A 16,774-nucleotide genomic window follows, 5' to 3' on the forward strand; every position below is an offset into this window, starting at 1 on the left:
GAATGTTGGACCCTTGGAGGACGAGAGGGGGGAGTTAATAGTGGGAAATGAGGATATGGCTGAGTCTTTAAATAAGTTTTTTGTGTCGGTCTTCACGGTGGAGGACACAAATAGTTTGCCAAATATTAACGATAGAGGGTTGGCAGCAGGAGAAATACTTAATACGATTAATGTTACCAGAGAGGCAGTGCTGGGTAGACTAATGGGACTGAAGGTGGACAAGTCCCCGGGTCCGGATGGAATGCATCCCAGGGTATTGAAAGAAATGTCAGAGGTAATAGTGGATGCGTTAGTGATTATTTATCAAAACTCGTTGCATTCTGGGGTAGTGCCGGTTGATTGGAAAATGGCTAATGTTACGCCGCTGTTTAAAAAAGGAAGGAGACAAAAGGCGGGTAACTATAGGCCGGTCAGCTTAACGTCGTAGTAGGGAAAATGCTGGAATCCATTATTAAGGAGGAGATAGCAGGGCATCTGGATAGAAATGGTTCGATCAATCAGACGCAGCATGGATTCATGAGGGGAAAGTCGTGCTTGACGAACATGTTGGATTTTTATGAAGATGTGACTAGGGCGGTTGATGGAGGAGAACCGGTGGATGCGGTGTTTTTGGATTTCCAAAAGGCGTTTGATAAGGTGCCCCATAAAAGGCTGCTGAAGAAGATTAGGGCACACGGAGTTGGGGGTAGTGTGTTAAAGTGGATTGGGGACTGGCTATCCGACAGGAAGCAAAGAGTCGGAATAAATGGGTGTTTTTCCGGTTGGAGGAAGGTAACTAGTGGCGTGCCGCAGGGATCGGTACTCGGGCCGCAACTGTTTACCATTTATATAGATGATCTGGAGGAGGGGACGGAGTGTAGGGTAACGAAGTTTGCAGACGACACAAAGATAAGTGGAAAAGTGAATCGTGTGCAGGACGGAGAAGATCTGCAGAGAGATTTGGACAGGCTGAGTGAGTGGGCGAGGATATGGCAAATGGAGTATAACGTTGATAAATGCGAGGTTATACACTTTGGAGGAAATAATAACAAATGGGATTACTATCTCAATGGAAAAAAATTAAAACATGCTACCGTGCAAAGGGACCTGGGGGTCCTTGTGCATGAGACGCAAAAGCCCAGTCTGCAGGTACAACAGGTGATCAAGAAGGCAAATGGGATGTTGGCCTATATCGCGAGGGGGATAGAATATGAAAGCAGGGATGTCTTGATGCACCTGTACAGGGCATTGGTGAGGCCGCAGCTGGAATACTGTGTGCAGTATTGGTCCCCTTATATGAGGAAGGATATATTGGCATTGGAGGGAGTGCAGAGAAGGTTCACCAGGTTGATACCGGAGATGAGGGGTTTGGATTATGAGGAGAGGCTGAGGAGATTGGGTTTGTACTCGTTGGAGTTTAGAAGGATGAGGGGGGATCTTATGGAGACTTATAAGATAATGCGGGGGCTGGATAGGGTGGAGGCGGAGAGATTCGTTCCACTTAGTAAGGAAGTTAAAACTGGAGGACACAGCCTCAAAATAAAGGGGGGTCGGTTTAAGACAGAGTTGAGGAGGAACTTCTTCTCCCAGAGGGTGGTGAATCTCTGGAATTCTCTGCCCACTGAGGTGGTGGAGGCTACCTCGCTGAATATGTTTAAAGCGCGGATGGATGGATTCCTGATCGGTAAGGGAATTAAGGGTTATGGGGATCAGGCGGGGAAGTGGTACTGATCCACGTCAGATCAGCCATGATCTTATTGAATGGCGGGGCAGGCTCGAGGGGCTAGATGGCCTACTCCTGCTCCTATTTCTTATGTTCTTATGTACAGGATTTCTCAGTGAATCAGGATCCTGCCAGGTGAGTACAGGGTTTCTCAGTGAATCAGGATCCTGCCAGGTGAGTACCGTGTTTCTCAGTGAATCAGGATCCTGCCAGGTGAGTACAGGGTTTCTCAGTGAATCAGGCTCCTGCCAGGTGAGTACAGGGTTTCTCAGTGAATCAGGATCCTGCCAGGTGAGTACAGGGTTTCTCAGTGAATCAGGATCCTGCCAGGTGTGTACAGGGTTTTCCAGTGAATCAGGATCCTGCCAGGTGAGTACAGGGTTTCTCAGTGAATCAGGATCCTGCCCAGTGAGTACAGGGTTTCTCAGTGAATCAGGATCCTGCCGGGTGAGTACAGGGTTTCTCAGTGAATCTGGATCCTGCCAGGTGAGTACAGGGTTTCTCAGTGAATCAGGATCCTGACAGGTGAGTACAGGTTTCTCAGTGAATCAGGATCCTGCCAGGTGAGTACAGGGTTTCTCAGTGAATCAGGATCCTGCCAAGTGTGTACAGGGTTTCTCAGTGAATCAGGATCCTGCCAGGTGAGTACAGGGTTTCTCAGTGAATCAGGATCCTGCCAGGTGAGTACAGGGTTTCTCAGTGAGTCAGGATTCTGCCAGGTGTGTACAGGGTTTCTCAGTGAATCAGGATCCTGCCGGGTGAGTACAGGGTTTCTCAGTGAATCAGGATCCTGCCAGGTGAGTACAGGGTTTCTCAGTGAATCAGGATCCTGCCAGGTGAGTACAGGGTTTCTCAGTGAATCAGGATCCTGCCAGGTGAGTACAGGGTTTATCAGTGAATCAGGATCCTACCAGGTGAGTACAGGGTTTCTCAGTGAATCAGGATCCTGCCAGGTGAGTACAGGGTTTCTCAGTGAATCAGGATCCTGCCATGTGTGTACAGGGTTTCTCAGTGAATCAGGATCCTGCCAGGTGAGTACAGGGTTTCTCAGTGAATCAGGATCCTGCCAGGTGAGTACAGGGTTTCTCAGTGAGTCAGGATCCTGCCAGGTGTGTACAGGGTTTCTCAGTGAATCAGGATCCTGCCGGGTGAGTACAGTGTTTCTCAGTGAATCAGGATCCTGCCAGGTGAGTACAGGGTTTCTCAGTGAATCAGGATCCTGCCAGGTGAGTACAGGGTTTCTCAGTGAATCAGGATCCTGCCAGGTGAGTACAGGGTTTATCAGTGAATCAGGATCCTACCAGGTGAGTACAGGGTTTCTCAGTGAATCAGGATCCTGCCAGGTGTGTACAGGGTTTCTCAGTGAATCAGGATCCTGCTAGCTGAGTACAGGGGTTCTCAGTGAATCAGGATCCTGCCGGGTGTGTACAGGGTTTCTCAGTGAATCAGGATCCTGCCGGGTGTGTACAGGGTTTCTCAGTGAATCAGGATCCTGCCAGGTGAGTACAGGGTTTCCCAGTGAATCAGGATCCTGCCAGGTGAGTACAGGGTTTCTCAGTGAATCAGGATCCCGCCAAGTGAGTACAGGGTTACTCAGTGAATCAGCGTCCTGCCAGGTGAGTACAGGGTTTCTCAGTGAATCAGGATCCTGCCAGGTGAGTACAGGGTTTCTCAGTGAATCAGGATCCTGCTAGCTGAGTACAGGGATTCTCAGTGAATCAGGATCCTGCCGGGTGTGTACAGGGTTTCTCAGTGAATCAGGATCCTGCCGGGTGTGTACAGGGTTTCTCAGTGAATCAGGATCCTGCCAGGTGAGTACAGGGTTTCCCAGTGAATCAGGATCCTGCCAGGTGAGTACAGGGTTTCTCAGTGAATCAGGATCCCGCCAAGTGAGTACAGGGTTACTCAGTGAATCAGCGTCCTGCCAGGTGAGTACAGGGTTTCTCAGTGAATCAGGATCCTGCCAGGTGAGTACAGGGTTTCTCAGTGAATCAGGATCCTGCCAGGTGAGTACAGGTTTTCTCAGTGAATCAGGATCCAACCAGGTGAGTACAGGGTTTCTCAGTGAATCAGGATCCTGCCAGGGGTGTACAGGGTTTCTCAGTGAATCAGGATCCTGCTAGGTGAGTCCAGGGTTTCTCAGTGAATCAGGATCCTGCCGGGTGAGTACCATGTTTCGCAGTGAATCAGAATCCTGCCAGGTGAGTACAGGGTTTCTCAGTGAATCAGTATCCTGCCAGGTGTGTACCGAATTTCTCAGTGAATCAAGATCCTGCCAGGTGAGTACAGGGATTCTCAGTGAATCAGGATTCTGCCAGGTGAGTACAGGGTTTCTCAGTGAATCAGGATCCTGCCAGGTGTGTACAGGGTTTCTCTGTGAATCAGGATACTGCCAGGTGTGTACAGGGTTTCTCAGTGAATCTGGATCCTGCCAGGTGAGTACAGGGTTTCTCAGTGAATCAGGATCCTGCCAGGTGAGTACAGGGTTTCTCAGTGAATCAGGATCCTGCCAGGTGAGTACAGGGTTTCTCAGTGAATCAGGATCCTGCCAGGTGTGTACAGGGTTTCTCAGTGAATCAGGATCCTGCCAGGTGATTACATGGTTTCTCAGTGAATCAGGATCCTGCCAGGTGTGTACAGGGTTTCTCAGTGAATCAGGGTCCTGCCTGGTGTGTACAGGGTTTCTCAGTGAATCAGGATCCTGCCAGGTGAGTACAGGATTTCTCACTGAATCAGGATCCTGCCAGGTGAGTACAGGGTTTCTCAGTGAATCAGGATCCTGCCAGGTTAGTACAGGTTTTCTCAGTGAATCAGGATCCTGCCAGGTGTGTACAGGGTTTCACAGTGAATCAGGATCCTGCCAGGTGAGTACAGGGTTTCTCAGTGAATCAGGATCCTGCCAGGTGAGTACAGGGTTTCTCAGTGAGTCAGGATCCTGCCAGGTGTGTACAGGGTTTCTCAGTGAATCAGGGTCCTGCCAGGTGAGTACAGGGTTTCTCAGTGAATCAGGATCCTGCCAGGTGAGTACAGGGTTTCTCAGTGAATCAGGATCCTGCCAGGTGAGTACAGGGTTTCTCAGTGAATCAGGATCCTACCAGGTGAGTACATGGTTTCTCAGTGAATCAGGATCCTGCCAGGTGTGTACAGGGTTTCTCAGTGAATCAGGATCCTGCCAGGTGAGTACAGGGTTTCTCAGTGAATCAGGATCCTGCCGGGTGTGTACAGGGTTTCTCAGTCAATCAGGATCCTGCCGGGTGTGTACAGGGTTTCTCAGTGAATCAGGATCCTGCCAGGTGAGTACAGGGTTTCCCAGTGAATCAGATCCTGCCAGGTGAGTACAGGTTTTCTCAGTGAATCAGGATCCTGCCAGGTGTGTACAGGGTTTCACAGTGAATCAGGATCCTGCCAGGTGAGTACAGGGTTTCTCAGTGAATCAGGATCCTGCCAGGTGAGTACAGGGTTTCTCAGTGAGTCAGGATCCTGCCAGGTGTGTACAGGGTTTCTCAGTGAATCAGGATCCTGCCAGGTGAGTACAGGGTTTCTCAGTGAATCAGGATCCTGCCAGGTGAGTACAGGGTTTCTCAGTGAATCAGGATCCTGCCAGGTGAGTACAGGGTTTCTCAGTGAATCAGGATCCTACCAGGTGAGTACATGGTTTCTCAGTGAATCAGGATCCTGCCAGGTGTGTACAGGGTTTCTCAGTGAATCAGGATCCTGCCAGGTGAGTACAGGGTTTCTCAGTGAATCAGGATCCTGCCGGGTGTGTACAGGGTTTCTCAGTCAATCAGGATCCTGCCGGGTGTGTACAGGGTTTCTCAGTGAATCAGGATCCTGCCAGGTGAGTACAGGGTTTCCCAGTGAATCAGGATCCTGCCAGGTGAGTACAGGGTTTCTCAGTGAATCAGGATCCCGCCAAGTGAGTACAGGGTTTCTCAGTGAATCAGGATCCTGCCAGGTGAGTACAGGGTTTCTCAGTGAATCAGGATCCTGCCAGGTGAGTACAGGGTTTCTCAGTGAATCAGGATCCTGCCAGGTGAGTACAGGGTTTCTCAGTGAATCAGGATCCTACCAGGTGAGTACAGGGTTTCTCAGTGAATCAGGATCCTGCCAGGTGTGTACAGGGTATCTCAGTGAATCAGGATCCTGCTAGGTGAGTCCAGGGTTTCTCAGTGAATCAGGATCCTGCCGGGTGAGTACCGTGTTTCTCAGTGAATCAGAATCCTGCCAGGTGAGTACAGGGTTTCTCAGTGAATCAGGATCCTGCCAGGTGTGTACCGATTTTCTCAGTGAATCAAGATCCTGCCAGGTGAGTACAGGGTTTCTCAGTGAATCAGGGTCCTGCCAGGTGAGTACAGGGTTTCTCAGTGAATCAGGATCCTGCCAGGTGAGTACAGGGTTTCTCAGTGAATCAGGATCCTGCCAGGTGTGTACAGGGTCGCTCAGTGAATTAGGATCCTGCCAGGTGAGTACAGGGTTTCTCAGTGAATCAGGATCCTGCCAGGTGAGTACAGGGTTTCTCAGTGAATCAGGATCCTGCCAGGTGAGTACAGGGTTTCTCAGTGAATCAGGATCCTGCCAGGTGAGTACAGGGTTTCTCAGTGAATCAGGATCCTGCCAAGTGAGTACAGGGTTTCTCAGTGAATCAGGATCCTGCCAGGTGAGTACAGGGTTTCTCAGTGAATCAGGATCCTGCCAGGTGAGTACAGGGTTTCTCAGTGAATCAGGATCCTGCCAGGTGAGTACAGGGTTTCTCAGTGAATCAGGATCCTGCCGGGTGAGTACAGGGTTTCTCAGTGAATCAGGATCATGCCGGGTGAGTACAGGGTTTCTCAGTGAATCAGGATCCTTCCAGGTGAGTACAGCGTTTCTCAGTGAATCAATATCCTGCCGGGTGAGTACAGGGTTTCTCAGTGAATCAGCATCCTGCCGGGTGTGTACAGGCTTTCTCAGTGAATCAGGATCCTGCCAGGTGTATACAGGGTTTCTCAGTGAATCAGGATTCTGCCAGGTGAGTACAGGGTTTCTCAGTGAATCAGGATCCTGCCAAGTGAGTACAGGGTTTCTCAGTGAATCAGGATCCTGCCAGGTGAGTACAGGGTTTCTCAGTGAATCAGGATCTTGCCAGGTGAGTACAGGGTTTCTCAGTGAATCAGGATCCTGCCAGGTGAGTACAGCGTTTCTCAGTGAATCAGTATCCTGCCGGGTGAGTACAGGGTTTCTCAGTGAATCAGCATCCTGCCGGGTGTGTACAGGCTTTCTCAGTGAATCAGGATCCTGCCAGGTGTATACAGGGTTTCTCAGTGAATCAGGATTCTGCCAGGTGAGTCCAGGGTTTCTCAGTGAATCAGGATCCTGCCAGGTGAATACAGTGTTTAAAACTGTATCAGGGTCCCGCCATGTACGGGGTTTTGTGAATTTAAGGAAGTGAAACAATATCCCTATAATTACACGAAATGTCAGAAGTCACATGGATTGAATCTTACATCGATGCTGAATTCACAAGAATTGATGATTTCCAAACAAGTTTTAGTCCTGCTTCTCGACCCTATGAATTTCTGTATCTCTAATTCTGATAACCTCGAGGCAAAGATGTATTTTCAAATACCCAGATTCTCACAAGTCAAATGAATTGTCTGAAATCCTCCCTTACCTTTCAGGTGGCTGGGTATTTCTGATAGTTCTTGTCCAACTTTCATATAATTAATTGGATCAGAACCTGTTGAAAAGAATTAACTTCCATGAAATCAGGTCTGTGTAATATTATAGTAAAGTTTGCAGTGTTTGGGTCTGAAACTGAATTCAGTGTGATTTTACCATACCAAGTTCCCGTATTTCTCTCAGTATTGTGCCCAATTTCCGTAATCTGTGGTGCATTTTCACAAAGGATTCCCACATCATCCTTCGAGCCCGAGATCCTTTCTCCATAACCAGATTGAGGAGAAGTTTGGAACTTCCCGCCCTGTTTCCCTTCTGCACGAGCTCACTGACTTTCTGTGAAGAATAATAATGAATATATTGATGAGGTGTGAAAGGTAAACACTGGGAAAGGGAAGGAAAGGACTTGCTCAGGGATGGGATTTCCCAGTTGTTTTGAGGACAGGAAGCAGCGACTTTTTCAGGTGAAATGTCATTCTGACAATTGATGAATATTCTCCACACTTCTTGATTCCATCATTCCTTCAAATGAATGTGAATAAACTAAATTTAATGGCTGGAATACCGCTCTCAGTTTGGCACACAAGTAATCCCGTGCTGTAGCTGTCTCAGGAATGACCACAGATGAATCAAAACATTGTTGATTTATCAATCACGAAAATCAACCAACGATAACAATTCAATCATTTTCACATCATTAACGGAAATATCTGAAACCATTATTTTGCATGTTTACAGTGAGTGTGAAATGTCACTAACCATGTTCACAAAGTTTTAACATTCATCACCAGTTTACATTCAGAGTTTACAACACACAAAAAGAGGAGAAATCGGACCATGAACCCAATACAAAGCAGGGTGCACAGAAATGTCTTCAGGAGGTGAGGAAAGTCGAGAGGCAGAAGGGACAGTAAGACATCGGAAGTCTCAGCCTCGAGTAGTGGTCTGAATGAGGTAGTGCACATGGAAGGGTGCACGAACCGCAAAGGGAAGCTTGAAACAGCTGTCAAAATGTTTTTTTTTAATTTTTCTATTCTGCAAAAGTTTTCTGAAAAAGTAGCTCAGGCCAATTGTGAAGGTATTGCATTAAGGTTAACAAATGATTCAAATAAGGGAAAGAATACACTTAATAGAACTGTTAAACATCCCCTAAGATCTTTGCTTGAATAAACTCAGAGCAAAATCCCCTTTTGGTGACAACAGTCCTTATAGATGTGATCCATAACATTCCAGTAACTTTATCACACAATGTCCTCTGGCTTTAGGGTGTTCTTCAGCAGTTTAAAGAAAAAGGCTACAGAGTAGATGTGCTCAAGATGCTGATGTTTCCCTGGGGAGGAGTGCCATCCAAACCCAGAGCACATGGTCAGAGTTTCACTCAGTTACGGATTATTTCGGACCCTCCATTATAGGAAAATAAAAACAATTAGAAAACTGTCCTGAGAATATATCCAAATGTTACTGGAGGTGAATGGTTTGATGTTATAACAGAGATCTGAGAATTTAGGACTCGTTACAGTCAGAGGTCACACATTTACAGTCTTATGGGTCAGACTGGATTTTTTTTAGTGTAAAGTGGTTAAAATATGTTATTGTGATGAAGAAGTTAATTTTATTTTGTTGATATATTGGATAATAAATTAATAGCAAAAGAGAGCAAGAAGCAGGACTGGTCCAACTGGATGGGATATTAACTAACAGATAGTAAGCATCAGGTTCAGGTTAGAATAAGTGATTGCTGGAGAGGAAAGTAAACGCAGGATCCACCTTGGAATGGTTGTTTATTTCTGTACTCATTATTTCTCTCATTTTCACAATTTGAGAACCATGTGACAGGATTATGGGACCTTAGAAGAGGTCGGAATCTCTGTGGTGGGGCCCCCAGATGGGCGATCTATTACACCAATGAAATACCCATGTGAAGCTTCCTTCCTGCCCCACTGGAACTTTACGATAGTTGGACAATGCCTGTGTGCGGCAACTTTCAGCTAAACTTTGGTTGCTCGGAGAGGGCATCCTTTATAAATGCTCCTTGATTCATGGATGGACCCTGGCAGCAATGACTACCTCTTCCAGCTATGATCAGCGATGGAAGGTGAACCCACTAATTGCTGGGACCTGCCTGTCATGCCCTGGCATGGCTGAACAAAAAGCAATCTTGCCTTGAAGGGAAGCTCAGCATGAAGGTGCCATCTCCTTTTTCCTGCAGTCACAGCAGAGATCAATTCCAACACTGACATTACTGAGCCTGTCGTGCAAACGATCCATTGATTAAGCTATTAGCTCTGGGAAGCGAATCTCAGTTGGATACAAGTCCCAGCAGTGACTTCTTAATTGACTGCTGATAATAAAATGATGCCCAGGGCCATATGGTCTACCCAATCAGGGTTGGCTCATGTTTTGACCCCGAGCAGCGAGACATTGTACGCTTTTGGAAATTTAATTCCAACATCTCATAAGCAAGTGGCCAATTGTGCAAGAAGATCCTTCGTGAGACTGAATGATAGTCAGTTTTGATCATGCCAAAGTAAGTTATCTAGATTTATTTCAGATAATAACATATCAGAGATTTGACCAGCGAATTTTCAGGATGTTTGGAGGAAGGAAGTTTCTATGGCTGGGATTTTACAGGCTATTTGGAGATGGGCTGCCAGGCGGGAAGGTGGCAAAATGGCAGACGAAGGCATTTGATGGCATTCCAGATGGTGGCCTCAAAATCTATTCTCGGAGAAGGCCTCTTTTTTGGACACTATTTGGTGCACAGATGGGCCTATCCTTTGGGGCAATAGATACGCCAAGGCATCGGTGCTGCCTGCCCTCAAAGAAACCCGGTCTTTCTGGGGTCTGGTCTCTCTCTGGCCCCCAGACCTAACTTGTCTGAATTTCAGGGCTCATGGCCATTGATCTGCACTCACCCTCCAGATGCTGCTTATGGCGTTGCTGCTGAGGTACCGGCTGTCTGACTGGGCTGACAGGTTTGGGTAGAAGCTGCCACCTTTAATAAGGACAGCAGCTTCCTGGATCCCCACCACCTGCTGATGCAAGGTTCCTGTCAGTGAGATCATGTCACTTACAAAATAATTCTGGCCTTTTTATGGCTCCAAAGGTTCTAAAACACTGGGGTTTGTCTCATTCCAAACATGGGACTGCTGTAGACCTACCGATTGGTATGATTCGTCAACAATTCAATTTTCAGTACATCATGCAAGCGACAACATGCAAGAAGATGCAGTAGACAGACTGAGGTATTTTTTCCACATTATTTCTTTGTTTCTATTCTGTAGGTTCTGTGATGTGTGAAGAGATGGAATTCAATCTACATCTTACCTGATATTCTTGTCCACTGAAATGGTCCTCGCCGATTAACATGAGAGCCAAACCTTCCACCCCTTCTTCAATCGCCTGTTCCAGTCTATCCCGGTAAAATTTGGTTAATCGGAACAACAGGTAATCGTCGCAATTTGTGAAGAACTCAGTGAGTGTAGAGTCTGGATCTGTGAAAGCAAAGAAATACCAACACATTATCAATTTTCTACCCAGACGGTCACATTCCTCTCATTCTGAACAACCGAATCCTCCTGTGAACCAGCTTATTAAAGCTGTGTTTATTTGCATTGCTACAGCACCTGGGGGAACACGTCCTGCACATGCTCAGATGTCCTATCAGAGTCTGTGACATCACAGTGAGTGACATCCCTAGGAGATCCTGTATCAAACACTTTAATTCCAAGTTAATCTGGAGAATCCCAATGCAGGCGCGGTCCCAGCTCAATGCTGCATTAAGAACTGGTAATTGGAATACACATGGAAAACTAACAGTTTCATTGGAATTTCCAAATGGTTTCCTGACAGCCGCTTCCCCCACTCGCCTTTGCACTTCCCCCACCATCCTTACCATTTCCCCACTTCATTCAAACTTTTCCTCACATCTCTCTCTGCCACTCTCCATGCAGGTCCTCGCTGCTGGGTCACTTCCATAGAGGGGAAGAGAGGAGAATGGCAGAACCAGAAACAATGTGTGGAAAGGCAGATACAACACATGTGCTACTTTCCATTAATCTGTATAATCAATTCATTAAAAATGTACAATTTGCCACACAACCTAGCTTCAGTTTATTGGCTTCAGATAGATTTCTATTTTGATGTAACACTGGGAATTCTTTGTCTTTGTACTGCTGCCTCACAGCGCCAGGGACCCAGGTTTAATTCAGGCCTTGAGAAACTGTGTGGCGTTTGCATGTTCTCCCTGTGTCTGTGTGGGTTTCCTCCGGGTGTTCCGGTTTCCTCTCCCAGTCCGAAAGATGTGCAGGTTAGATGGATTGGACATGATAAATTACCCCATGGTGTCCAAATATGTGTAGGTTAGGTGGATTAGCCATGGTAAACGTGCAAGGTTATGAGCACAGGGTGGTGGTGTGGGCCTGGGAAAGATGCTCTTTGAGAGTCGGTGCAGACTCGATGGGATGAATGGCCTCCTTCTGCACTCTGGGGATTCAATGGTTTCTATTGTTGTTTAATTTCAGTGTTCCTGAAATTTCTTGCTTTCCCGAAATGATCAAGAGGGCTATTTTAATCCAATCCATTTGAAAACTAGCCGCCCCCGAGTTAACAGATCCGACTATCCAGGACAAGTGGGGAAAATATGGGGACACCATCATCTCCAATTAAGTGGCAGAGCTTCCAAATAGTGATATATATCATCGTTTCTTTTGTGCTACAGGGCCACAGTCATGTGGTAAATTAGTACTCATTAGTTTCTATTCCAATTGGATGGTTAATGCTGCTTATCGTCTCAAACCTGGATATTTCTCATTGTCCAGTCACATCAGCTGATACCCTTCACACTGTTCTATCCACCTTATCGGTAAATGAGTTGTTGTTGGTAGATTCAGACCATGGCGGCCGTCCCCTCCATTCTCACTTCCCTCACCTTCATGTCCCAAGAACATTGGCCAGAATTTTACATTGATAGGGTGGGTACGTGCCTGTCTCAGTCGCATTTTGAAATCATGGGAGAAGACATCCGGTTCACGTTTCAAAATCATTGCTTTCTCATGCAATATTCCAGTGGCAGGCACACCCCTGACTCTCACCACAAACCAAGCTGTCAATTTAGCCCATTAAGGGGCCAATTAAATGCAGTTTTCCATGGCTCATCGGCCTTTACATTTACTGGGCAAGCTGATTGGCCAGACAGCCTTTATGTTTTGGCTATAACCTGGGTCGAGGGCGGGATGAACTGTTCGAGCTGAAATAAAATGAACAAAATGTGACTGGGGATAGAGAGAGGTCTGAGTTTGATCGTGCTGCCGAATATCGGGCATAGATTTGACATTAATATTTATTTTTCACGGGACAGCAGCTTTCAAGCAAACTGTTAGGACAGGGAAAACATGAGTAGGGATTGCAGGGTGGCTGGTCCCAAGATGAAGAAGAACAAATGTTCTTTAGAAACCAGGGAATAGAACAAAATAAAGTTCCAGGAAGACTGTATTCTCAAAGGAAGAAAGAATCATAGAATTCCGACAGTGCAGGAGAACCATTCAGTCCATTAAGTTCCCCACCTCCACCACCCCCCCCCTCCCCCCACCATTCGCCAGAGCATTCCACCTACGCCCACACCCCTGCATATCCACAGGGGAAAATTGAGCATGGCCAGTGCACGTAACCTGCACATCCTTGGAGTGTGGGAGGAAACCGGAGCACCCGGGTCCGGGTCCATAGGACTCTTAAATCGGCCTCGCAGGTGGAGGATGCGGTCAAGAAGGCGTACGGCGTACTAGCCTTCATTAATCGAGGGATTGAGTTTAGGAGTCGGGAGATAATGCTGCAGCTTTATAGGACCCTGGTTAGACCCCACTTGGAGTACTGCGCGCAGTTCTGGTCACCTCATTACAGGAAAGATGTTGAAGCCATTGAAAGGGTGCAGAGGAGATTTACAAGGATGTTGCCTGGATTGGGGGGCATGCCTTATGAGGATAGGTTGAGGGAGCTTGGTCTCTTCTCCCTGGAGAGACGAAGGATGAGAGGTGACCTGATAGAGGTTTACAAGATGTTGAGAGGTCTGGATAGGGTAGACTCTCAGAGGCTATTTCCAAGGGCTGAAATGGTTGCTACGAGAGGACACAGGTTTAAGGTGCTGGGGGGTAGGTACAGAGGAGATGTCAGGGGTAGGTTTTTCACTCAGAGGGTGGTGGGTGAGTGGAATCGGCTGACGTCGGTGGTGGTGGAGGCAAACTCGTTGGCGTCTTTTAAGAGACTTCTGGATGAGTACATGGGATTTAATGGGATTGAGGGCTATAGATAGGCCTAGAGGTGGGGATGTGATCGGCGCAACTTGTGGGCCGAAGGGCCTGTTTGTGCTGTGGCTTTCTATGTTAAACCCACGCAGACGGCGGAGATTGGGCAGACTCCACACAGACGCCCAAGGCTGGAATCGATTCCTGGGTCCCTGACCCTGTCATGCGGCAGTGCTAACTACTGTGCCTCCGAACAGTGGGAATCTGAACAAGGCCATGTTCAGTGTTGTTCAAGAAAGGAGCAGTGAAAGTCCCAAGAGGTAGAGACAACTGCAAGAAGCAGATTTTTAATTCATGTTCAAGAAGCCAGGCCTCGGATGTAATCAGAACTTGGTTACTCCATATTGAGGGGCTATGAAGCAATTGTGTTCTGTTGGTATGGCTAAACGCCAGAGAGAGTCTGTGGCAAGTGAATCTTGAATCTTTATGGTGGTCCCGGGCAGATGGACACAAAAAAGAAAGGCTGAAATCCTGGCTGTGTATCCTTGGTGAAGACATTCAATAGAAGCAACAATTGGAGAAGATTCTAAAGCATACTCTTCAACAGCAAAGAAAGAATCACTCATATGGAAAGCAGAGTCCCAGTGAGGTGATGGCCTGTTTTTATTATTGCTGGACTATTAATCCAGAAACTCAGCTGATGTTCCAGGGACCCGCGTTCGAATCCCACCACGGAGGCTGGTGAAATTTGAATTCAGTCAGACAAAATCTGGAAATAAGAATCTACAAATGACCATGAAAACATTGTTGATTGTGAAAAAAACCCATCTGGTTCATGAATGTCCTTCAGGGAAGGAATTCTACCATCCTTACCTGGTCTGGCCTACATGTGATCCAGAGCCACAGCGATGTGGTTGACTCTCAATTACTCTCTGAAATGGCTTAGCAACTCAGTCAGTAAGGGCGACTAGGATTGAACAATAAATGCTGGCCAGCCAGCAACGCCCATGTCTCACCAATGAAAAGAAAAGTTGGCTCAGTGTGATCAGCATTGAGAATGAAGGATTGCTGAAAGAAAATCCATGGAGGTTTCTTGGGAGGCATATGTCACTTAGCTACGTACAGTTTACTCATCAAGAACATTAGAGCATAAAATGGATTTTATAACATGTTACCTTACAAACTTTTTTAAACACCTGGAAAGGTATAGTTGGATGCAGCAGCTTATTATAGTTTATCTTTCCTTGTTTCAAAAACATTTTATTCTTTTGCTGAAACTTCGATTAGTGAAATCAGTGTGTAACCTGGGGAGGATGGAGTCAGTGAGACCAGACAGTGTGTAACCCGGGGAGGATGGAGTCAGTGAGATCAGACAGTGTGTAACCCGGGGAGGATGGAGTCAGTGAGATCAGACAGTGTGTAACCCGGGGAGGATGGAGCCAGTGAGATCAGACAGTGTGTAACCCGGGGAGGATGGAGTCAGTGAGATCAGACAGTGTGTAACCCGGGGAGGATGGAGTCAGTGAGATCAGACAGTGTGTAACCCGGGGAGGATGGAGTCAGTGAGATCAGACAGTGTGTAACCCGGGGAGGATGGAGTCAGTGAGATCAGGCAGTGTGTAACCCGGGGAGGATGGAGTCAGTGAGATCAGACAGTGTGTAACCCGGGGAGGATGGAGTCAGTGAGATCAGACAGTGTGTAACACGGGGAGGATGGAGTCAGTGAGATCAGACAGTGTGTAACATGAGGGTGATGGAGTCAGTGAGATCAGACAGTGTGTAACCCGGGGAGGATGGAGTCAGTGAGATCAGACAGTGTGTAACCCGGGGAGGATGGAGTCAGTGAGATCAGACAGTGTGTAACCCGGGGAGGATGGAGTCAGTGAGATCAGACAGTGTGTAACCCGGGGAGGATGGAGTCAGTGAGATCAGACAGTGTGTAACCCGGGGAGGATGTAGTCAGTGAGATCAGACAGTGTGTAACCCGGGGAGGATGGAGTCAGTGAGATCAGACAGTGTGTAACATGAGGGGGATGGAGTCAGTGAGATCAGACAGTGTGTAACCGGGGAGGATGGAGTCAGTGAGATCAGACAGTGTGTAACCCGGGGAGGATGGAGTCGGTGAGATCAGACAGTGTGTAACCCGGGGAGGATGGAGTCAGTGAGATCAGACGGTGTGTAACCCGGGGAGGATGTAGTCAGTGAGATCAGACATTGTGTAACCCGGGGAGGATGGAGTCAGTGAGATCAGACGGTGTGTAACACGAGGGGGATGGAGTCAGTGAGATCAGACAGTGTGTAACCCGGGGAGGATGGAGTCAGTGAGATCAGACAGTGTGTAACCCGGGGAGGATGGAGTCAGTGAGATCAGACAGTGTGTAACCCGGGGAGGATGGAATCAGTGAGATCAGACAGTGTGTAACCCGGGGAGGATGGAGTCGGTGAGATCAGACAGTGTGTAACCCGGGGAGGATGGAGTCAGTGAGATCAGACAGTGTGTAACCCGGGGAGGATGGAGTCAGTGAGATGAGACAGTGTGTAACCTGGGGAGGATGGAGTCAGTGAGATCAGACAGTGTGTAACCCGGGGAGGATGGAGTCAGTGAGATGAGACAGTGTGTAACCTGGGGAGGATGGAGTCAGTGAGATCAGACAGTGTGTAACCCGGGGAGGATGGAGTCAGTGAGATCAGACAGTGTGTAACCCGGGGGGGATGGAGTCAGTGAGATCAGACAGTGTGTAACCCGGGGAGGATGGAGTTCAGTGAGATCAGACAGTGTGTAACCCGGGGAGGATGGAGTCAGTGAGATCAGACAGTGTGTAACCCGGGGAGGATGGAGTCTGTGAGATCAGACAGTGTGTAACCCGGGGAGGATGGAGTCTGTGAGATCAGACAGTGTGTAACCCGGGGAGGATGGAGTCAGTGTGATCAGACAGTGTGTAACCCGGGGAGGATGGAGTCAGTGAGATCAGACAGTGTGTAACCCGGGGAGGATGGAGTCAGTGAGATCAGACAGTGTGTAACCCGGGGAGGATGTAGTCAGTGAGGTCAGACAGTGTGTAACCCGGGGAGGATGGAGTCAGTGAGATCAGACAGTGTGTAACCTGGGGAGGATGGAGTCAGTGAGTTCAGACAGTGTGTAACCCGGGGAGGATGGAGTCAGTGAGATCAGACAGTG

General features: G+C 47.8%; 2 protein-coding genes across 2 annotated transcripts in view; both read right to left on the minus strand.

The window, feature by feature from the left end:
• The window catches only part of LOC144486005 (NACHT, LRR and PYD domains-containing protein 3-like), a 142,327-nt gene that overhangs the window by 74,780 nt on the left and 50,773 nt on the right, over window positions 1-16,774 (minus strand). The gene's annotated exons all lie outside the window — the stretch shown is intronic.
• The window catches only part of LOC144485999 (uncharacterized), a 64,271-nt gene that overhangs the window by 46,807 nt on the left and 690 nt on the right, over window positions 1-16,774 (minus strand). The window contains exons 2-4 of the mRNA XM_078204109.1: window positions 10,685-10,851; window positions 7,522-7,693; window positions 7,353-7,418 (exon numbers count right to left, since the gene is read on the minus strand). Of these exons, the coding sequence (XP_078060235.1) occupies window positions 7,353-7,418; window positions 7,522-7,693; window positions 10,685-10,851 (405 nt within the window). The remainder of the gene's footprint in view (window positions 1-7,352; window positions 7,419-7,521; window positions 7,694-10,684; window positions 10,852-16,774) is intronic.

The sequence above is a fragment of the Mustelus asterias genome, unplaced genomic scaffold (assembly GCF_964213995.1).
Source record: "Mustelus asterias unplaced genomic scaffold, sMusAst1.hap1.1 HAP1_SCAFFOLD_263, whole genome shotgun sequence".
Classification (NCBI taxonomy): Eukaryota; Metazoa; Chordata; class Chondrichthyes; order Carcharhiniformes; family Triakidae; genus Mustelus; species Mustelus asterias.